Source organism: Podarcis pityusensis (genome assembly GCF_964106645.2).
Source record: "Podarcis pityusensis genome assembly, chromosome: Z".
NCBI classification, from domain to species: Eukaryota; Metazoa; Chordata; class Lepidosauria; order Squamata; family Lacertidae; genus Podarcis; species Podarcis pityusensis.
This window is the reverse complement of record NC_138044.1, coordinates 49,163,451-49,186,062: the sequence shown is the minus strand read 5'-3', so window position 1 is coordinate 49,186,062 and position 22,612 is coordinate 49,163,451. Positions and strand designations below refer to the sequence as shown.

Here is a 22,612-nt window from a genome sequence, read left to right as displayed (position 1 = left end):
ACAGATTATTCATAATCATCAGAATGTATATAATGCTTTCCTCAAGTGCTCAAATCACTATGAGGTCCCATCTGCACTGTACATTTAAAGCATTCTCATCCCACTTTAAACAGCCATGGCTCCCCCTAAAGAATCCTGGGAACTGTGGTTTGTTAAGGGCCCTGAGAGTTGTTAGGAGGCCCCCTCCCCCTCAGTTCCCAGAGTTCCCTGGGCAAAGGGATTGATGGTTAAGCCATTGCTTTCACTGACTACCCCCTCCCACACACAACCACCAGGCGAGGTTCTGTTGGTTTCAGTTTCCCATTTCTCTAGTCTTCAGTTGGGGTCTCCTAATCTTTGCATTGCTTCCGCGTTCATTTGTTTTTAAAGTCCTCATGAAAATTCACCACCATCTCCGCTCAGATTTCTCAGATTTTTGTGTATAGTTTTGCCTGGTGTGCACATTTTCACAAGCAGTTTCCCTCTTATATTATGTATTTGATTTCTATCCCTCTTCCTCCCAAAGTGGGCAAACAATAACATAGTAAATTAAAGCGGGAAAAGGGCATACTGTACTTAAAATAAAATATTCAAAACAATTAAAACCATCTAAAAATACTTTTAAATAGTTTCTCAAATGCAGTTTATACGATATTTTATGTGTACACATGCGTGTGTTTATGAGCAGTTTACCCATATATCTTCAGTTTCGCCTTCATTATTTGGTTGGGTGAACTGCATCATTAAATTTTGAGACTAAGCCTACGTACGCATAACTGGTGTAACCACATTTTGTGCTCCTTCTTCCTTGTGCCTCCCTGTGTTCATTTTTAGATTGTAAGCACCTTTGGGCAGAGACCGGTCTTCCAATAAAGCACATTGATAGTGGTATAACAGAAGAAACAAAAATGGTGGTGATATTTGGTTGTGCTGCAGAGTCCAGGACATACCCGCCCCCAGTGTATTTATCCCTGGGCTGCTTCTATCTCAAAAGGCATATTGAGAGCTGAGCCTACTCAAATTCCTAGGTTTAGAGCATGGCTGGAATCTCTGGGAATGAGATGGGGTAGTGTGCAGCAGCAGCAGCAGCAACTGCTATTTGTAGTCATGAAGGTGGCACCTCAGCATTTATTCCCTGGGGCCTGAATACTCTCTGCTTCCCCATCTGCACAGAGCAAACGAGCAAGCAGGCAGCCTGGCTCCTCTGTTTCATAGCGTTTTGCGCACACACACACCCGTCGAATGTAGGCAGAGGAAGGTCAGAGGCACTTGCATCCTCAGATGTCCTTGAGAGGGAGATTCAATCAGGCAGGGAAAGTTGTGGAATTGGATTACGAGATTTGCAATGAAAGTGTGGCACGTGGGTGGGGAGTGGATAGAGGAAGGATAACTGCACTTTCCTCTTCTCCGTTATTCTTGATAATTGTTGGGTGTCTAGAAGAAGTGCAAACTGAATCACAGCGTTTTGCAAATGACACATGCCAGTGAAACATGCTGCACACATTTAGGCCACCCTGAGATATTCAGATGCAGGGCAGTATACAGATGTAATAAATAACAACAACAGCAACAATTTCCCAGAGAACACGACCTCCCCCCTTCCCCACCCTAGGTTGGGGTTTTTTATGCCTTTCTCCAGCCATCCCTTTCCCCAGAGCCATCATATGCATGGAATCTTCCTCCTTCCCAGTGTTTCTACCCCACCATTCCCAGACCATTGGCATTTCTGCTAGGACTGATGAAAGATGGATTCCCAAAACACTGGGCAGGCCGCAGGTTCCCCTGATCTACATAATACTGATTCTGATGACTCACAACATACGCAAGTTGCAAAATATGTTGCTTATGCCATCATCCCCAAACACCATGAAATTTGTAAAGGGGTGGTGGAGCTCAGTGGTAGAGCAGGTGGCCCCAGGTTCCACCCCCAGCATCTCCAGGGAGGCCTGGGAGAAGCTGCAACTGTCTGAAAATTCAAGAGAGTTGCTGACAGTCCATGCGTACCAGGGATGGAGTCCCTGTGGTCTCCAGGTGTAGCTAAACTACAGTTCCCCTCTTCCTTGACCATTGGCTGGGGTTGATGGGAACTGGAGTCCCGCAATATCTGTAGGGCTACTGGTTCCCCATCCCGGTGCAAACAATACTAAGCCGAGTGGACCAACTTCCCACCTTTCTTTAAAACTGGATATCCTGTGATGTAGGGATTACGAAGGGCTACAACGCAGGGCTAGAGGACCTGTTTTGCATGCAGAAAATCTAACATTCAATCCCAGGCACCTCCAGGCAGGGCTGGGAGTGTTCCCTGGCATGAAATCCTACCAGTCAGTGTTGAGCAAGATGGGCCAATGGCCTGACTTGGCAGAAAGCAAGCTTCCCAAGTTTTTGTAGGTTCACAGCCTTCTAAGCGGAGTTTTTTATACCAGCTCGTATCTATATTGGATCTGCAAAGTATATATGTGCTGTCATACATACCCAGGATTTATTGGGAGCTAGGGCTCAGCTCCCACTATCATTACCCAGCAGCATACAAAGTGATGAAAACAAGAGCACTTCTGCGCATACATAGATTGCTGCTCTCTTCTCAGCAACATGTATATATGCCAACAGTGATATTTATGAGAAAGGAAAACTGATCAGAGGGGAAGAGCTTGTGGGGTAATTTGGTCACATTAGTTCCTAGGACTGCAATGTTCTTCCAAGCTGTTGAGTTTAAAATTGACGTGTGCCACAAATATGATCAGAATGTAAGAAGAGTCCTTTCAGAAACACACACTGGCCAGCTCAGCTCATTTCCTTAGAACTGTACGCCTTGTGCATGCCAAACGTTAAGCTGATGCAGCCTTCGGAGGAGCATGTCCATCCAGCCTAGTTCTGGGTCTGCTGCAAGTGGTGGCAGCTCTCCATGGTCGGAGCAACAGGGAGACAGTGGCCTTTGGCTTCTTTGCTGACCCAGGATTCTTTTTTTTTTATTTTTAATGGGTTGCTGGGGATTAAACCTGGGTCCCCCCCTCCCTGCATGCAAAATAGGTATTCCACCACTGAATTCTCCAAAGATGTAGAATATTATTATTACCATTGGCGGTAAAGCAGGAGAGAATGTCAAGAGACGAACTTTGGGTTGCATAGTAATGCCAGGAGAAGCTGGAGGCTTTTCTCGCAGTATCTGCTCTGAATTTATTAGGAACTTCAAGCAAATGTTGACACCAGAGCCCACCGCACCCTCAGATTTTTGCATGAAAACAAATGTGTGTATTGTCCATTTGGGTTGCTTTAAGAGCATTCATGGAGGAGAATGCGATCAGTGGCGATGAAACATGATGTCTGTGCTCTTCCTTCATGGCCAGAGGCTTCTGAAAACCAGTTGCTGGAAACTGCAGGAGAGGAGAGTTGCTCTTGTGTTCAAGTCCTGCTTGCCGATTCTCCATTGGGGCATCTAGCTGGCTGCTGTGAGAACAGGATGCTGGACTAGATGGGCCATTGGCCTGATCCAGCAGGCTCTTCTTAACGTTCCTCAGTTCGCTTCATCAAATGCTTGTAGTGCAACCCTCCACTGTCAGGCATGATTTTATAATCATGATTGCAAAGGGAAGAAAAATGGGAAAGTGGGAGTTTAGTGGCAATAAAATCATAGAATCATAGAATCATAGAGTTGGAAGAGACCACAAATGCAGAAAAAGAAGAAAGATACAGCCTGTGACAATTCATTCTGAGCTTAAATGCATGCAGAGTAAGCACTATGGTTGTTTGCAACATCAGTAACAGGTGATATAGTAATCTTCAAGGCTGCTTTCAGAGAGACACTCTCCCCCCCCCCCCCAAGCTTATCTGACACTCTGTAGAGTTGCTCATCAAAATGATGACTATTTCAGTGAAATCTTGGCTCAGGGATCAAACTTCTGGGGAAGCCAGAAGTGTACTTCTTAACCGTGCCCACACATTGTTCCCAGATTCCTATGAATGCAAAAACATCTAAGCAGATTTATCCTAAATTTGGTCAAAAGGCATGGTGACATGAGCCTTCCATGTCCAGTCTGTGCTTCTGCTAGAAGGAATTTGTATACATTGCTCTAAAGCAGGGATAGGCAACCTAAGGCCCGTGGGCAGCCCAATCGCCTTCTCAGTCCGGCCTGCGGACGGTCCGGGAATCAGCTTGTTTTTACATGAGTGGAATGTGTTATTTAAAAGGCATCTCTGGGTTATTTGCTGGGCATAGGAATTTGTTCATTTCCCCCCCCCCCAAAAAAAAATATATATACCGTATTTTTCGCTCTATAAGACGCACCAGACCACAAGACGCACCTAGTTTTTGGAGGAGGAAAACAAGAAAAAAAATATTCTGAATCTCAGAAGCCAGAACAGCAAGAGGGATCGCTGCGCAGTGAAAGCAGCGATACCTCTTGCTGTTCTGGCTTCTGGGATAGCCGCGCAGCCTGAATTCGCTCCATAAGACGCACACACATTTCCCCTTACTTTTTAGGAGGGAAAAAGTGAGTCTTATAGAGCAAAAAATACGGTATATAGTCGTCCCCCCATGGTCTGAGGGTCAGTGGACCGGCCCACAGCTGAAAAAGATTGCTGATCCCTGCTCTGAAGCCTCATAAACATTCTGATCTATCAAAAGACCTGGACCGCCTTTAGAGGAGGTGTAGTTTTTGGAAAGGCAGACCTAGTGCCATTGATGGGGTGGGGCAAAAGTGGATCCTTTGCAAGATCCAGAATAAGAAAAGGAAGGGAAAAAAAAAAACCAGGGTATAATATTATGTTTGAGGACTGGGAAAGGTTGTGGAGTACTGGATTGAAATTTACTGCATGCAATGCTTTGAAAGAAAATGTAATGAAAATGATATATAGATGGTATATGACCCCAGTCAAACTTGCAAAAATTTACCACCTGCCTGATAATAAGTGTTGGAAATGTAAAGAGTGTGAAGGAACATTTTTCCACCTCTGGTGGACTTGCCCTAAAGTGAAGGCGTTCTGGGAAATGATTTATAATGAACTGAAAAAGGTATTTAAATATACCTTCACTAAGAAACCAGAGGCCTTTCTTTTGGGTATTGTCGGCCAAGGGGTGGTAAAGAAGGACCGGACATTTTTTATGTATGCAACAACGGCAGCAAGGATACTACTTGCAAAGCACTGGAAAGCTCAAGATCTACCCACACTGGAAGAATGGCAGATGCAACTGATAGACTACATGGAACTGGCCGAGATGACCGGCAGAATTCGTGACCTGGGAGAAGAGAGGATTGAGGAGGACTGGAAGAAATTTAAGAATTATTTACAAAAACATTGCAACCTGAGTGAATGCTAAGCAGGATGCTAGATCATAAATAATTGAGCACCACTAACTTAGATGATTTAAGAAAATAAGTGAGATTGAGAAAATATAACTCTTTTTGAGAACTAGAAGACTATGAAATATAGAAGGGATATAAGAATGCAAATAAGATAACAAATTGCTGGTAAAAAGTTATAACGATGAAAGTGGGAGCGGGAGATGTGAGGAAGTCCAAAAAAATGTGAAACTATGTTAAGATATTTGTTATATTGCCTGTTACATTTATTCTTATTGTAAACTCCAATAAATATTATATTAAAAAAAAAAAAAAAAAACCTAGGACCATGGCCTCCACATGCAGTGGAAAAGGAGCTTGTGTATATGGTGACACAGTTCTGGGAGTGGAATGATCACTTTCTCTTCACAGGGAGTTTTTACAAAAGGAAGTTTTGGAAAACATGGACCACCAACTGCAGGTTAGACCACATTTTTCTAAACTTCCTTTTGTAAAAACTCCATGAAGAGAAAAGTAGCTCAGCAACGAATTGCTGGCACTGTAACCTAGGGGTGGCCAACCTGTTTGGGCCATTGAGCACATTTGGAATTTTGAGAACGTGCTTGTGGGCACCAGGCACAATATGGCTGCTGAGTCAGTGTGCAGAGCCCACAATGGCAGCCACATCTAATGGGAGAAAGACAGGACCACAAAAGTGGGTCGTCGTCGTCCCCCGTCCCCCCGCATAAAGTACCTCAACAATGGGGGGTGGGGAAGGCATCTACATCAGCCACCACCAGACTCCCTCAAGGAAATAAACTCTTTGCATCTTTCCTCTGTTTCCTGGCATCCACTCCTGGCATCCAGTGAAATGTGGGCAAGTTAAAAAGGTTTTATGTTCAGTGCATAAGACTTGGGTCACATCTATATTATACAAACATAAATTTAAAGCATGAGACTTCCCCTCTCCCCAGGAATCATGGGAGCTGCAGTCAGTTAAGGGTACTGGGAAGTGCAGTTCTACAAAGGGCCAACTACAGTTCCTGAGATTCTTTGGGGCAGGAAGCCAAGACGGTTAAAGATGCTTTAAATGTATGGTGTGGATTGAATCAGTGCAAACAAAACTGAGCAGGAAGAATCTTGAATATGTTGTGGATTTTGGGGGGGTTGTTACTGAGATCTTTTGCGGGCGCTAAAGGAAGCACTGGCCTAGCTCAGCAAAACATTTCGCATTTCCCCCCAGGGTCGCTGCACTCGAGAAAACTGCAAATACCTTCATCCTCCGCCGCACTTAAAAACACAACTCGAAATCAACGGACGCAACAACCTGATCCAGCAAAAGACAGCCGCAGCCATGTTTGCACAGCAAATGCAGTTCATGCTACCGGGAGCACAATTGCAGCCAGTTGTAAGTTGCCTTGCAAACCCATTTTTGCAACAATGATTTCACATCCTAGTCTGCAGCCAATCCTTGCCCACGATTTAAGCATTCTGATGTTACACTTAACTGATGCAACACATAACCATGGTTAAGGAAGACGACCCTTGGTGCTACAATCTGTACAGGACACTTAAAGTCCATAAATGCATAAAACTCAAGTTACTCTTGTAAGAAGTACCATTTGGTTTTGGGATGACTCCTGTTCGGCATGAATTGTAAAATATGGGGTGAATGGTTTAACTTTCACCTTTTAAAGCCCTCAATGGTTTAGAATCAGGTAACTTGAACAACCTCCTTCACTCCTTCCATCTTGCATGTCCCTTATGGCTTCATAAACCTTCTGAGCTGCCCCAGCCATCCCTCAATATTTTCAGACAGGCCTTGGTAAAATACCTCTTTTTCTACAGCCTTTATTGTAAATTGGACTGCAGTGTATTCATCTTTTTTGGGGCTATTATGCATGTGCTGGCTTTTTTTAAAAAAATAGTTTTTATTAAGGTTTTTCATCTTACAAAGCAAACAGATAAGCAGTGAAAGGTGCATATATTGTCTCCACTTCCAATCCATAGTCATTTTCAAGTGATGTGCTGGCTTCTTAAAGAGTATTCTGCACTATGGATGTCTGAAACATTTTTAAACTGTCTTTGTATTTCCCAAGTTGAGCTGGTCCCAGTTTTAAGCCGAACTGAGACTCCTGTTTATGATGTTCTGCATTTTTTTTATAGAAAAAGTAAAATTATATGCCAAAGCAACTCAAATTCTCAGCTAAAACATGGAGTTATGGAATTCAACTTCAATGTATTTTGCAAGAGTGTGTGTATTTGTTTATTTTTGCAAGGTTCTCAGTCTGTAAGGCATGTTCAGGAACCCTCAGACGCATTGTGGGTGGCAATAAATTTTCAGAACCTAGGGGGCAAACAAAGAATGTTTAAACCACAAGTTCTGCTTTCCTGAATAAATCATTCTTATCAGACATATTAAAAAGTGTGTCCATTTCCCAACCCGCTCCTTGGTGGTGCTTTTCAGCAATCAGAACAAGGAACCTCATCCAATAATCCAGATATCCTCCAGGCAGAGATGAACAAAACAGTAACTTGCACCGTGACAAAACTTGTCTGGAGGAAGATTGGTCTAAACTTCTGGGATCACACAACCCACCCACTCAACACCAACCCATAAAATCCAGTTTATGTTAGTGAGACACAGTAACATAACACAACAAAACTCACTGAGCTCAGATGCCCGTTGAAAAATTTGGGGCCCCTTCATCAGATTTAGCTCGCTGACAATTCGTGTCAGGATTTGGCCTAATGCAACTACAAAGGCCTTAAAATAGACCAAACAATTGAATACTGGTGGAACAAGGACAGGTTCTACAACAGTTGTATAAAAGACAACTGATTTGCAATGCTCTGACTTGAGTCTGCTGTGGTCACATTGTGTAGGGTGGGGAACCAAGTCATTTTACAAAGGCCTGTTTTCACTCTCACTTTGAGACTGGGAGGCGTGGGATACTGACACAGCTCACAGACCAGAATGTAAATCTTAAATTAGGACTGAAGCATCTCATTCAGAGATAGCCAGTATGGTGTGCTGTAGATGTTGTAGGACCACAACTCTCATCACCCCCCAACCAGCTTGGCCAGTCAATGGTCAGGAATGATTTCAGTCTGTAGTCTAGCCATATCTGGAGGGTGTCCAGTTGGCTTTCCCTGGTCTCAGTAATGGGGAGGAGGGTTGTGACGGACAGCTGAACCAGACCAGCATCTGGTGCTGCAATCCCCCTGAAATGAGCCTCCCTCTGATTGGCTGTCAAGACAGACAGTCAGAGGTGGGCGGAGCCAGCACTTTGGGCAGGAGAACAAAAGGTGCCGTTTCTGAGGGAGAGTGTCAGTTAGAGCTGGATTTGGGGAGGGGGACAGGGAGCAGGAGAGGGTTTGTCTGAGGGAGAACTGGCTCTGAGGAGAATACCTGTAGCTAGAGGGAAGATCGCCGTGGCTTAGAGAGGGAGGCTGTGTGGAGCGTCTTGGGAGAGGATTCAGACAGGAGTTAAAGTGGAGGGCTGAGCCTGGGGAGGCAGGAGCTGGGGGGACAGGGACTCCCTGGGGCTCATTCCTGTCAGGAACAGAGGGTACCTCTAGGTACCTCTAGGTAAAGAAGAACCTAGAAACAAGGGGTGAGGGCAGGGCCAGATTTACACATAAGCTAAACAAGTTATAGCTTAGGGCCCCACTCTCTTGGGGGCCCCCAAAAAAATTAAAGGGAAAAAAAACTGGATGTACATTTCCAAAATATAAGATAAAAAACAAATAAAATAAAACCTACATACAGCAACAATGTTTTGTGTTGTGTAGGCTCCTATTTGCTATGTGTAAATTAGGTCCACAAATTACCATATAGCATATATTCAACACAAAAAACAGCAACAATTAGTTGTTGACAAAGGACAGCTGGACATATCAAGGGCCCCATTACCTCCAGTAGCTGAGGGCCTCATCAAACCTCAATCCGGCCCTGGGTGAGGGGATCCCCTGGGTCTGTTACACTAACTGGAACCCCCAGGAGGGGAGTTGCTAGGAGAGGGGAACTGGCAAAAAGTGCCCCTCGCTCATGAAACAAAGTATTAAGTGGTGAAGGAAGCTGTGCTGTGTTAAAAGTATTAACCTGCATGATTAAGCAAAAGGACCCAGAGAGAAGTAACAGAAATTGAAGTATAACAGCTGATTTCTGAGTAACAAGTTTAAGAAAAGCTGTGCCTATACTGCTGTGTTTAAGCCTGTGACATCATTGTATTCAGTTTAAGTGATAAGTTAACTTCTATCTGAAAGAACACATCTCCTGACCCAACTTTGTTTCACAGACTTCTTATTTGTGTTAATAAAACTTTTTTTGTTTGTTCAGCTCCTGCCTAAGGCTGTAAATCACTTAAGTTTTCCCTCGCACAAGATCCCCACAAGATAGCCTGCGGTAAATTATAGACATTCATTTAATTGGCATACCATGAGGTGGGGGCAGTTAGCAGGCTAGGTCCACTACTTTATTGGTGGCTAATGGTGGGATCCGCTAGAAGGAATTATTGGTTTGTTTTGGTTTTTATTTTATTGTGTACTTTGTATATTGTATTTTTATGTTGTGAACCGCCCTGAGATCTATGGATGAAGGGCGGAATCATCATCATCACATCTAAAAACAGGGGTGAAGAACCTTATTTCTCTCTGGGAGGCAGGGGCTGCATCCCCTCAGGGACAGTCTGCCTGAGGGGTATATGCTGATATTGTAGAAAGGAAAAGTTGATGGGGCAATTTCCCTATCAGGAAAGATTACAGCATGGGGGAGGATGTTAGTTTAGAGCAGCGGTTTTCAAGCAGGGTGCCGTGGCCCCCTGGGGTGCCTTGAATGATGGTCAGGAGTCAGGACAACCCTGGCCTCTATCTCTCTTCCCTCCCTCCTCTGATGCCCTCTCTCATCTCTGCCTCCCAAAGGTTTGTACAGCTGTTTGTTGCAGCAGCCCTGGCTATAAGCTCCGCAGGCAAATAGTTCAGTGACCAGGGGCTGCTGCTAGAGGACTTCCAAGGAGAGCGGAAAGGAGAGGAGGCTGAGGGAACACTCCACAAGGGAGGGTGTTCAAAAAGGGGTGAGGGACTGCCAGCTCTGCAGGCAAGGGGGGACATTACTGAGCTCCTGAGCCCCACAGGGATGCTGCAGAAAGAAGGTAGTCCGTCAAGGAAGCCGTGGACTCAAAAAGGTTGAAAACCTTTGGTTTAGAGAAATTGTGAATAAGAGGTAACATGAAGGAAGTGTATAACATTATGCATGGCATTGAGAAAGTGGATAGAGAAAGAATTCTTTTTCTTGTAACACTAGAATACATAGCCATCCAATGAAAAGTGAATGTTGGAAGATTCAGGACAGAAAAAAGAAAGTCCCTCTTCTTACACTGCATAGTTAAACTATGGAACTCTCTCCCCGAGGAGACAGTGATGGCCTCCAACTGGGATGCCTTTAAAAGAGGATTAGACAAATTCATGGAGGAGGAGGAAGAGGCTATCAGTGGCTAATAGCCAGGATGGCTATGCTCTTCCTCCACTGTCAAAGGCAGTACATTTCTGAATCCTAGTTGCTAGAAATTGCAGGAGAGGATAGTGCTCTTGTGCTCAGGTTCTGCTTTTCTTAGGCTGGCTGTAAGCAAGGCTAATAGTAGGCAGCCAAAAGTGTAATGTAAAACTGAAGTGACGTATTGATTCTAGACATGTGTTGCTTTAAGAAACCCAAAAGGTACCAGCCCTTTTGTCTATGCCAGGGGAGCTTCTTGCCAGCTTATCTGCCATGCGTCTCATGTCCAGAATTGGCTTGATCCCTTAACTCCCACCGGTGAATGCTTAATTGCAAGGTGCAGGGTAGGGGGACTGTGTTAATTGCCCAAGGTGCCTCCTTAATTGTGCTATGAAGCTCTTAACGATCATTGGCTTGTCCATACCGATGAAGATGCTTCTTGCGCTTGAAATGCTCCATGCACATCTGAATCAATGAAGGCGGGAGGAGAAGATCAGAAGCAAACCAAGAGGATTAATAGACTGAGAACAAGAGTCCTCCTCTTAGCCAGTGCAACTGAATCGAACATTTCCAGAGCTGGGGGTACAGCGGGTTGGACACAGGACCAGTGCATTCTTAGACCCTGCTAACTCCATGACCATTGCTTTCTCCTCTTTCTTGGCAGACAACTTTTCCTGTGACTCCTTCGCTTGCAACTAGCCCCACCATGGCATTCAGTCCCTACCTGAGTCACGTCTCTCCTGGAATGGGCTTGGTTCCTGCAGAGCTGTTGCCAAATACACCTGTCCTGGTGTCTGGGAACCCAGCTGTTTCTGTGGCAGGGAGCTCCACTGGGCAGAAAATGATGAGGACAGACAAACTGGAGGTATCTTGCACCCTGTACCAAATGGCGATGGTTGCTTCGCTTAGATGAGGAAGGCAGTTCTTAACCAAATTTAACTGGGCACCTTTTGCCCAAATGTGCTTGCCCTATGGAAGTTCTGCTGTGAGAGAGGAGAGGGGTCCGGATTCTGAAACCCTTTCTTCGTTATGGCTCGGAACTAATTCCCCATTTTTTGAAGTCTTAGCTATACCAGTTCCTTGAGAACAGTGTAACATGTATCTTGTTTGACCTCTTAATCCAAAGACAAGGAAGCTCTTAAAGCCTTTTTCTTAATTGGCACTGGAGTACACATCATCCCTTTTTCATAAGTTGAAGATCACTGTTTGCTTAAAATTGCTTCCCAGCTTCTGTCATCTAGTCTGGGTTTGAGAATTTTGTTGTAAAAAACGGAGTCGAGGGGCACTGGGGCTCAGTCAGAAGGGCTTTCAGGAGTGTTGCTAATAAAGTGGAACTGCCTCTACCTGACCCAAATCCCCAGGACTTGTTTGCAAAACCAAGGAAATCCTACAGTAAGAGGTTGGTTATTCAGTGCTGTCATCTTGGATCAGCAAACCTTGTTTACATGGGTGGGAGATTCCAGCTGGTTTTATTTCTTCCAGCCCTCCTTGCTCACCATCTCAGGTCTCTACAGGCTGGCACAGAATTCTGAAATCGATGCAACCTTCTATCCCCTAGAAAATAACTGCCCTACCGTTTCAGTAGCTAACAGTGCAGTAGAAAATGGAAGTGAACCAGGAGCCCCTATTAATATAGCGGCTGCACTTCTTCAGTAATATAGGTGTGATCTTGCTTCTGTTGGCTGGGAAGAGCTGTCACTCAGTGGCAGAGAATCTGTAAAGCATGCAGAAGCTCCCAGCAGAGAACAGGGTCTCACAGCCAAGCAGAGCAGGACTTAACCCCTGCTCATCAGCTGAGCAGTGCCGCAAACCTCTTCCTCAGTGCATTGCTTTTTGCAGTGCCTTGCAAGGTGCTTTGATGTCCCAGCTTCAGAACTTTAAAGCACCTTGCACTTGACATCACACTGATTGCCAGGTGGGTGACACTGTCTGTGATTTGGCCTGTGAGGCCAACCCTGATAAGGATCTGCTCCATAGAGCCAAAAAGTTTCCACAACCCTGCTTTAAATAAACGGGAGGTGCAATGAGACGAAACATGACACTTACAGTGGTACCTCAGGTTACATACGCTTCAGGTTACAGACCCCGCTAACCCAGAAATAGTGCTTCAGGTTAAGAACTTTGCTTCAGGATGAGAACAGAAATCGTGCTCTGGCGGCACAGCAGCAGCAGGAGGCCCCATTAGCTAAAGTGGTGCTTCAGGTTAAGAACAGATCTCCAGAATGAATTAAGTACTTAACCCGAGGTACCACTGTAGTTGAGGGGCAGCTGAGATTTGTCCCCCCCCCCCCCCCCGCGGCTGTGCTTTTCTTAGCCCTTTGTGTTCACATTAGGAGGAAAATGGAGAAGTGGTTTTTCCTGGGTGTTTTCGTGTGTTTTTCCTGGTTCAAATAATGTGGCTTTCTTTTAAGGTTTGCCGGGAGTTTCAGCGTGGCAACTGCACACGCGGCGAGAATGACTGCCGTTATGCTCACCCGATAGATATTGCCATGATAGACACAAATGAGAACACCGTGACGGTGTGCATGGATTACATCAAAGGGCGATGCTCCCGGGAGAAATGCAAGTACTTTCATCCCCCTGCACACCTGCAAGCCAAAATCAAGGCAGCTCAACACCAGGTGAATCAAACCGCTGCAGCCGGAATGGTAAGGGGGCCGTCGCCCAACAAGGCCTTTGCAAAATGTTGTGTGTTTGGCCCACAAGGAGAGAAGGAGGGGCAAGGGGAGCCTCCCCCACCTTTTGTAATAGCATCAGAGTGTCCCATCACATCTCAGCATACACAGTCCAGTCCTGTTTGTGTCAACCCACTCTGCACGTTCCCTATACATGGGGGTCCCATATATCCTGGGGCTTTTAAAATGATGCACCAGCCCTTTCAATCACCTAGAATTGAAAGGGCTTCAAATGTCACAAAATCCACCGTCCCCTGCCAACGTAGAAAATGTCCCCATTTTATTTCTTTGCTTCACATTCAGCCTTAGAAAAAGAGTTTGAAGAACCCAAGAGCATTGCACATGGCATTATCCTGTCTCCTGACCCCTCCCCCCCCCCGGCTGTGGCTCAGCTGCACAGCTTATAACTGATAGCAGCTTCACACTCAGGGTAGTGGGCCCAAACCTGTGGAACTCCCTACATAAGGTTGTGCTTCCAAAGGCATGTGGGGTGGGCAAACATGCTTATGTGCCCAGCAAGGAAACCTTACAGTAAACCCTAAATAGCTGTATTTTGCATGCAAAGCACAGTGCTCATTAGATGTTGTCGCTGGAAAGTAAATAAAGCAGGCATCCCCCTGAACAGAATCCATGTTGCCTGGAAAAATCCAGGAAAACCTGTCACCCTCGACAGGTTCATAGAATTTTAGAGTTGAAGGGATCACAAGGGTCTTCTAGTCCAACCCCTGCAATGCAGGAATCTTTTGCCCAATGTGGGGTTTGAACCCACAACCCCCAGATTAAGAATCTCATGCTCTACTGACTGAGCTATCCATCATGAGCCATCCTGCCAGTCAGTTGTTGGACTGCAGCTCCCATCACCCATCCCTCTTGGCCATGCTTGTTGGGGCTGGTGGGAGCTGGAATCCAACACAGGTTCTCATCCTCTGTGGTAAGGAGAGGCAAAAAAGGCTTTTTAAAATGGTGTGTGAGTGTTTGAGTTCAGGGGGAGGAAGGGGAAGGCTGAATAATTTATTGTTGTTATTTATCTATGCCCATTAAAAACAGTTTAACACACATTAAAATCACATGAATGATCTGGATCCTAGAAATATGCGCCTCAGGAGTCAAAGAGTCAGGGGTTAAAGAGGTGTGTCTTCAGCCCCCAGCAAAATCTGCAGTGGTGGTGCCAGGTGCACCTCAGTGGGAAGGGCATCCACAGCTTAGGAGGGGCAGGGGGCATGGGAGATGGCTGTGCCACAGGGATCTCCCTGTGAAACAGACTGGCAGAAGAGCTAGAGCACATGAAAGGAAGAGCTTCTTCACACTCAGCATGTTAAGCCATGGCATTTACTGCCATGGAGTTTGGTGGCAACCACTGGTTTCTGTAGCTTTGAAAGATGATTTGACAAATCCATGACAATCAGGAGAGTTCGCTTGGTGGTTGTTACTCATGAGGATTGCATGGATCTGCCACATCCAAACGACCAGTTGCTTTGGACAAGCCACGGCAAAGGCCTGTTGCCATCATGCCCTGCCCAGCTTCACAGGGGGAGCTGATGGGCCAGTGTTGGAAACACAGTGGGTTCTGTCCAATGCTAGTCCTGCTCCAAGAAGACCCACTGGAATTAATGGACATGGCTAACTTGGGTCCATTGATTGTAATGAGTCCACTCCGAGCATAATTCAGTTGGATACGACCCAACGTCAGCCTAGAGCAGCCTTCCCCAACTTGGTGCTGCAGTTCCCATCAGCGCCACTCAGCACAGCCCTACAATTCTGATGGGTGATGGAAACACTGCTGCTGCTAGCTGGGACTGGTGAGAGTTGGATTCTGAAACAGTTGGAGGGAACAGGCTGGGGTAGGCTTGACTCGATGGCTCAAGAGGACCCTTTGTATGTTCCTGTGTGTCAATGCCTGCTGTAATGCTCGTTTCTGCACTGCCCTGTTTATCATTAAGTTGTGGGAGAAAGAGCATGTCACTGTGGCTCTTCTTGTCTTGAGAAAGATTGCTGCTTAAAGACCGGCACTTGAGTCTAAGCACTCTTACTCAGAATGAGTCTTTGGAACCATCAGCTCACGGCACTCTTTGTTGGTCAGAGCTAATTCCTGACTTCTTAACTGTGACCCTGCTGGTCCTAGCTGCATCTTTAATTCATGCCGTCCCTTCCCAGTGCAAACATCCAACTTGCCTTTCCGGTGTGCCCTTAATGAGCCTGTTTAAACTATTTATCGATCTCTTAAGTTGCCAGGGTCTTGCCACCCAAATAGCTTTGCATTATTCATTGCCTTCCTTTCAAGGCTTCGTGTTTGCCTTGTACCTCTTGAGTTTGGGGGCAGCCTTACCAGTCAGAGAACAGAAGTTGCTAGGCTACCAAAAAAATACCCCAAAACAAACCCCAAGAAGCTGCCATCTTGCCCACACATGCCTGTGCTTAGCCGTTTGTGGCACATTGACAGGCAAAATGGAAAAAGGGGAGAGCATGAGGAACGCATTTAAAAAAGAAAACAAAAAAAAAACTTTTGCAGCAAGCTTTTCAGCACCCAAAATGCAAACAATTTAACAATGTATTATTATTATTATAATAATTATCTGAATTATATAATAATTATCTGAATTATTTGGGAATTTGTAACCAGTTCTCAGTACTTGATGGAAAATGGGACCCCCATAAAGTTCTCTCGGGTTCCAGGTGTTTCTGCATCTACCCTGCAGCAAAGGCAAAGCAAACCTTGATGTGTTACTTCAGTTGTCACAGGGCTCTCCACTGTGCATGTGTCATCTGTTTTTTTAATATATTGTGTATAATTCACTCATTTTGTTTTGTTTTGTTTTCCTCACTTGCTCCACAATGTCTGCTCTCTTTTTTGATGCACTTCTGCTTGCTGTTTTGTCTGTTGTTGTGCTTGAACCCTGATCCCCTTCCTTGGCTCATTACCATCATGTGCTCGCTGCCTGCTAATTAAGACTCAGCCAGCTGTCCGATCACTGAAGCGACCCCTCGAGGCAACCTTTGACCCGGTACTTGGACCTCTCACCTTCTCGCTTTGCATGTCACCATCTTTAGACTTCATGGAATACATCTCTTTCTCTCTGTGTGTGTCTTTCTCTGTCTTTCTCATATCTGTTGCATATTGTGTGTTACCTAAGGAGAGTGCCCATCAGACAGGAAATAATGTCCCATTCACTCCACTGTCCCACCAAAGGAAACTTTGCAACCTCTGGCTTAATTGAAAACCATTTTTCGGTGACGGAAGGTGCCTTTCACCACCTTCCTCCTCCAAAAAGACCAGATGTGGTTATGGAGCAATGCAATTATCACAGTGTTTTTCAATCAGTCTGTTTTCAAACAGCAACAGCTGCTGCATTTTTATAGCACGGAACACAGAAGGTTCCGTTTCACACCTTTGGTCTGAAATGTCTCAGGGGAAGCCTTCAAGGAGTTTCAGTGGCAGGGAGCCGAGGGCCCAGCCAAGGCCCACACTTCAGTGGGCACATTGCCACCCCAATTGCTGCTCACATGCCAATGCACAGACACAACTCGGAATGCTTGGGAGTTCTCTGGCTTGCTTGGCATGATTTGGTGGCAGGTTTGAGCAGCAAACCTTCATTAGGAATTGTTTGTGTCCAAACCTAGCCTTGCCGTTGACAAAAGACACAATTCAGACAGCAGAGAGGGGTCTAGTTCCTGGCTTTTGAATCTGATCAGTTTTGTATTATCAGCTCTACTCTTCAGTAGGCACTTTGGAATTTCAGAAGAAGCCCTTTCCAAGATGATACCGAACACCATTCATGGGGGTGGGTGGGTTTACCCAGGACTGAACCTGGGTCTAGGGCTGCCCCACTTCCAACCACAGTTTCATAGTCCCACTGCCAGGTTGCAAAACTGGTGGTGCAACTTCCATGGGGGGTGGAGACTTGTCAGAGTTTCCTTGCTCCTGTTGACTGGTGCCCACCACCAGAATGACACATTTGGTTTGGGTGGGGAGAAGCCTACTGCCAGCCACTCAGAGTAACAAGCTTGGGAAAGTTACCTCTGAAAATGCAAATGCTCCAGATGCAAAACAGGGGAGGCAGTTTCTCCCCTAAATTCTGCTCTGAACTTGGGCTGAATGTCTAATCATTCAAAAGCTCATCCCAGCCTCCCCTGGGTCACCTTCTGCATGCAGAGTGTGCATCCTGCTGCTGAGCTTTTGATTTCCCCGTTTCCCCACAGCTATGAACCACAGAACCCAGTCAGGGGAATGACTGTACTTTCTAGCAGGCTAGCAGATCCCTTCTGCTATTGCATTCTTTTCATGCTGCCAGAGTCTTCTGCAGGAAACCTATTCAGAGCAAAATCGGAGTCAAAGTGCACATTTTGTTCTGTGTCTAGCCTGGCAGCTCCCTGGTTAAGTCTGCTGGCCTCTTTTAGAACAAAGGCAGCTAGAGACTTTAGTATGTGCTGCTGCCTTTGACTAGATAACCTGCTAGATATATGTATTTAGAAGTGGATTAATGGATTAAAAAGGCAGCCCTGATTCATGGGTTTTGTGGATGTTAAAATTGCCTTTAATATAAATATGCTTAAATCTGGCAAACGTAGATGTTTTCCCCCTGCACACAATTTTCTCCCTCTATTGGAGGGGAAGCTGAACCTAAGGTTATGTTTCTTACAATATTTCAAAGAATCAGGGAGCTGGAAGGGATCATGAGGGTCATCTAGTCCAACACTGTAGTGCAGGAATCTTTCGCCCACTATGGGACTCAAACCCACAACTCTGAGATTAAGAGGCTTAAGCTCTGAGGCTTGGCCTTTATAGGGCCTGGGGGCTGGGACTGATCCTTTTGTGTCAATTGATGGACTGCTCTGGGGCTGGTAACACAGCCTAGGTGACGCCCTCAAGCTTCAGAGCTCTGCCTGCCAGTCTTGCAGTATGAATTGCACTAGTGGTTCAAGAATTAAGGTGCTGCTTGGAGCTTGGCTGCTGAAGGCCCTGTTTTCAGATGCACACACGCAAGCCCATGCAAAACCTGATGTAAAAGTGCTCCAGTCACATGGCCAAATTCATTCTCCAGGCCTCCACATCTCCATGCTACACCTTACCTATGACAGGCTGTGGTTTTTCATGGGGTCGGATGCTTATTTAAGAACCCAATAAACCAGCCCATGCTTGCCTAACCCAAACTGGGCCAGTGCTGTACTGAGAGCTGTGGGACAGAGCATAAGGTCCCTCTGATGCGCAGTCTCCATGGTCTTTCAAAACTGAAGTGAAACCTGTTTCTGAAACTGTCAAGTTTGCCATTTGCACTCCTGCATTTCCATTCATGATATATTCTAGACTGTTATTCCCCCTTTTGTTTTGCACTCGGTGCCTAGACTTAAAGGTACCAGTGTTAGGAGGAGGGGGGGTAAGAGCAGAGTCAGCCCACCAATGAGGCAGGGTGAAGCACTTAACTCAGGCAACAGAAGTGCAAGAGGTGGTGTTCCACTTGCCCTACCACTTCCACCACCGGTGGAATGACCCGAAACAGGATGTGCTACCCTGGGAGGGGGAGAGTCCACATTTGGAATTCTCTGCATAGTTGCCTCATTCTGAAAAGGATATTGTAGCATAGAAAAAAGTTCGAGAATGGCCATGCAAAATGACCAAAGGGATAGAGTGACACCAACACCCACACCCTGAAGAAAGCTTGCAGTGTTCAGGACTTTTTAGTTCAGAGAAAAAGGTGAGTGAGAGGTGGCATGATAGAAGGTACTAATATTATGTGTGGCAAGGAGAAAGTTTGTCTCCCTTTTTCATAAGACTGGAACTGGTGGACGTCCAATGAAGCCAAATGATGGAAGATTCAGGACAGATAAAAGAAATTTCTTCTTTGTGCAGAGCATAGTTAAAGTGTGCCACTTGCTTCCACAGGAGGCAGTGAAAGCCACCAGCCTGGACGGCTTTAAAAGAGGATTAGGCACATTTGCAGAGGAGGATACAATTATCAATGGCTACCAGCCACAATAGCCATGATCAATAGCCAGAGGCGGTACTGCCTCTGAATGCCAGTTGCTGGAAACCACTGGAGGGCAAAGTGCTCTTGTGCTCAGACCCTGCTGGTTGGCCACTGTGAGAACAGGATGTGGGACTAGATGGGCCATTGTCCTCATCCAGCAGGCTCTTCTCATAGTCTTCCCTTATGCCTGTGTTTGCCCCCCCTTTTCATCCAAAGGGCATTCATAGCTTGCCTGTAAAATATAGACAGACCAACAAGGGAAAGGAAATCCTAGGTACCTGTACCTGATGCTACAGGTTCTCATAGTGTTTTTGTGCTGAGCCTTTCCAAATCAGGAATGCACAGTGTGGTTCTGTTGCAGTGATGTGGGACCTGTGGTCCTTTGGATGGCATTGGACCCCCTACTCCCATAATCCCAACCCAACATTGTCAATAGTCAAGGCATCATGGGAGCTTGTGGTCAAGTAACATTTGGAGGGTCATGAGTTCCACATCACCAGGCAACTCAGAGAGTGATGGGTACATGGACTCTCATGCCATCTCTGGAAACCATGTACCCTACTTAGAAAGAGAGCCCCCCCTCGAGAATTTGGCTCAGTATTTTTCCCACAAGCCCAGAAGACTGCAGGGGATTTAATTGAAATCTTGAGTGAGGTTGGGTGAGTAAGGAGTTAACTGTGCAAAAGTAGTTAATGGTTAAGAAAAGTTGGCACTTCCTTAAACCTTTCCCCTATGTCTCCCCATTGTTGAGACATGTTCTTTGGGGATGAGTAACAGGCAGAGCAATATACCACACAGCAATTTGAAAGCACCCCCCCCTTCGCCCTGCAACCTTTGAATCTGATGGTGAAACAGGTTTGACTGACTTGGAAGCACCTTGATGTGGCAGGTCTAAAAGAGACAATTTGCCTGTAAGAAAGAGGTGGCCTGTTAACAGAGGGGTGGGGACAAAACAATTTGCCTTTGGGTGAAATTAATCATATTTCATGGTCCACTGAAATCACACACAAACGCACATATACATGACAACAACAGAAAACCAAGGGATCCAGTTAGCAATAGGGTCTGGCAACCTCAATTCACAACCCTGTTGAACCAAGGAGCTTAAGTGGGATTAGGCATGGTGTTTTGTACACACCCATTGGTGCAACAACTGCCCCACCCCACCAGCCTATCCCTCATTCTGCCCAATAAAAGTGGTAGGTGATTCTAGCAGTTTTGCTGCTTTGCCCTTGCAAACATTTCCTAGTTTCTCTGCAGTTCCAGAAGCCCTGGGCAGCTGAAATAAGAGTTTAATCTGTAATGTTTGTTTCCTTACTGAAAATTCAAGCCTAGCATTTCTCAAGAGCTCAGGGAAGGCAGCACTCTATTATGCATTTTGCATATGCAAAATTTGCTTAACATCATGAAAACAGCTAAACCCCCTACACACTCCAGCTTAGTGGCACTCCTCCCCAAATTCCTCCCTAAAATTTATCCAGACCAGAATTCTTTTTATCCTCTTATCCTCATGTTGAGGATATTTGAGTCCTTGTATGAATGGTGTTGTAGAAATAACAGTTGTGGGGTCACTTCAGAGCTATATCAGATGTGAAGTCACCTGACGGGTGGGAAATAATTCCCTATATTCATGCCAGATAGGATGAGAAACAGTTTTCCCTATTCTTTTTGATCCGTGTATTCAAATGCACACACAGTTAGCACATCATGTCAGGAACCCAAAATAGGCACAGGGAACAGGACTGATGCTTATACATGTAAACTTTAGCTAACCCTAGCACAGCTAGCATTTCAGTTTACATGATGCTTATGCTAATCTTCTCTGTTGTTTTTTTAATAGCTGTTTTGCCTTCCTACCTTCCTTTCTTAGTTGGTAATTTTATTTTGGGTTTTTTCCCCTATGCTTGTTGCCTGCAACTGCCTTCTGAGTCTTCCTCTGACCAAGATAAAATTATACCTAGTGCCAAATTATTGGGGGTAGTGAAAGTTGCCGATAATTTCTTTTGTTGGTTCTTGACCTGAGCTGCAGCAGCAAAGCTTCTTCTGAAACCTGCTTTGAGTTTGAGATGTAGATGTGCCCTTCAGAGCACTCACTCCCCACACTGTTTTGTTTTGTTTTAATTCATTGGCACAATTTCACTTTCCCCATCTGCACTAACTGCATATTCTGTGAAGTTGTGGTGATGATGATGATGAAGTTGACGATTATCTCATTGGAGTCTGCTTGACCTATTCCCCCACCTTGGTTTTTTGATCCAACACAGTTGCAGGTGATTTGCAGAGTGCACAGCATGTCTTGTTTGATCATTGCTTTGTCTAAAATTTGTTCTCTTCTCTTTTCCCCCCTTCCCCCAATTTCCCTTCTTTGACCCACCACATTTGGTTCCCTCCATTTCCTTCTGCAGGCGTTGCCACCTGGTGCTCTTCAACCTTTACCAAAGAGGCCAGCGCTTGAAAAAAACAATGGTGCCACCACAGTCTTTAACCCAAGTGTTTTCCATTACCAACAGGCCCTCGCAAACATGCAATTGCAACAGCCAACGTTTATCCCTACAGGTAAGTCGTCTGGGGCTCTTACCTCCCCGTACCCTGCCCTAGCTTCCATGGGAGGGAAAATGTTACGTTTAGAGGCACTTGTGAGACGCCTTCTCTCACGATTCCCGCACCCTGATCTGCCCTTGCTCTTGGAGGGTAGATGCAACTGTATGACTTCGCAAACATGGCTTTTGCTGTTTGCTGAGCAGGTTGCCTTTCCCATAATGAGCTGTGCTGGCACAACTCCCTGCACCCCGCCCCCGCCTCCCAATTGCACCAGCACAGCCTCCATTTTGCTGATCTGCACAGGTGTTGCATGGCGACAGGTGCATGAATCATGAGATTCCACTCAGGGGAGTTCAGATAGATGCTGAGTTCACAAGGAGGAGGAGGAGGAGGAGGACGATGTGTTGTCACAAAGGGATATGGAACAGCTAGGGCTCCATCTCTCTCATGTTAGCTTGCTGAGGCAATAGAGAGTCTTTGGAGGCTGAGGATCCAGTGTGGCTCCCAGTGCTCAAGCAATGGGCCTTGTTTTGAAAGGATTGGTGTTGGAACTATCTCTTTGCACAACCTTTGGACTTAAAAAAAGGAAAAGAATTGCAGTTGCACCCAGGAGCTTCTAGCTTTTTAACAATGCCACTACAATAACTATGATGCCTTATGATGCTAAGATGTGCTGATGTGTTT

At 45.6% G+C, this 22,612-nt stretch overlaps 1 protein-coding gene across 7 annotated transcripts in view; it reads left to right on the top strand.

The window, feature by feature from the left end:
* MBNL3 (muscleblind like splicing regulator 3) overlaps positions 1-22,612 on the top strand; it is a 127,715-nt gene that overhangs the window by 86,151 nt on the left and 18,952 nt on the right. For 4 of the 7 annotated variants that reach the window (XR_013981543.1, XM_080990411.1, XM_080990413.1 and 1 more), the window contains exons 3-7: positions 6,499-6,663; positions 11,414-11,614; positions 13,161-13,397; positions 16,373-16,426; positions 21,793-21,943. Coding sequence is in view for 5 of the 7 variants with exons in the window: in XM_080990411.1 (XP_080846537.1) it covers positions 6,499-6,663; positions 11,414-11,614; positions 13,161-13,397; positions 16,373-16,426; positions 21,793-21,943 (808 nt within the window). In the remaining 2 variants the exon portion in view is untranslated. The remainder of the gene's footprint in view (positions 1-6,498; positions 6,664-11,413; positions 11,615-13,160; positions 13,398-16,372; positions 16,427-21,792; positions 21,944-22,612) is intronic. The other 3 variants (XR_013981544.1, XM_080990414.1, XM_080990415.1) reach the window with 1 other exon arrangement.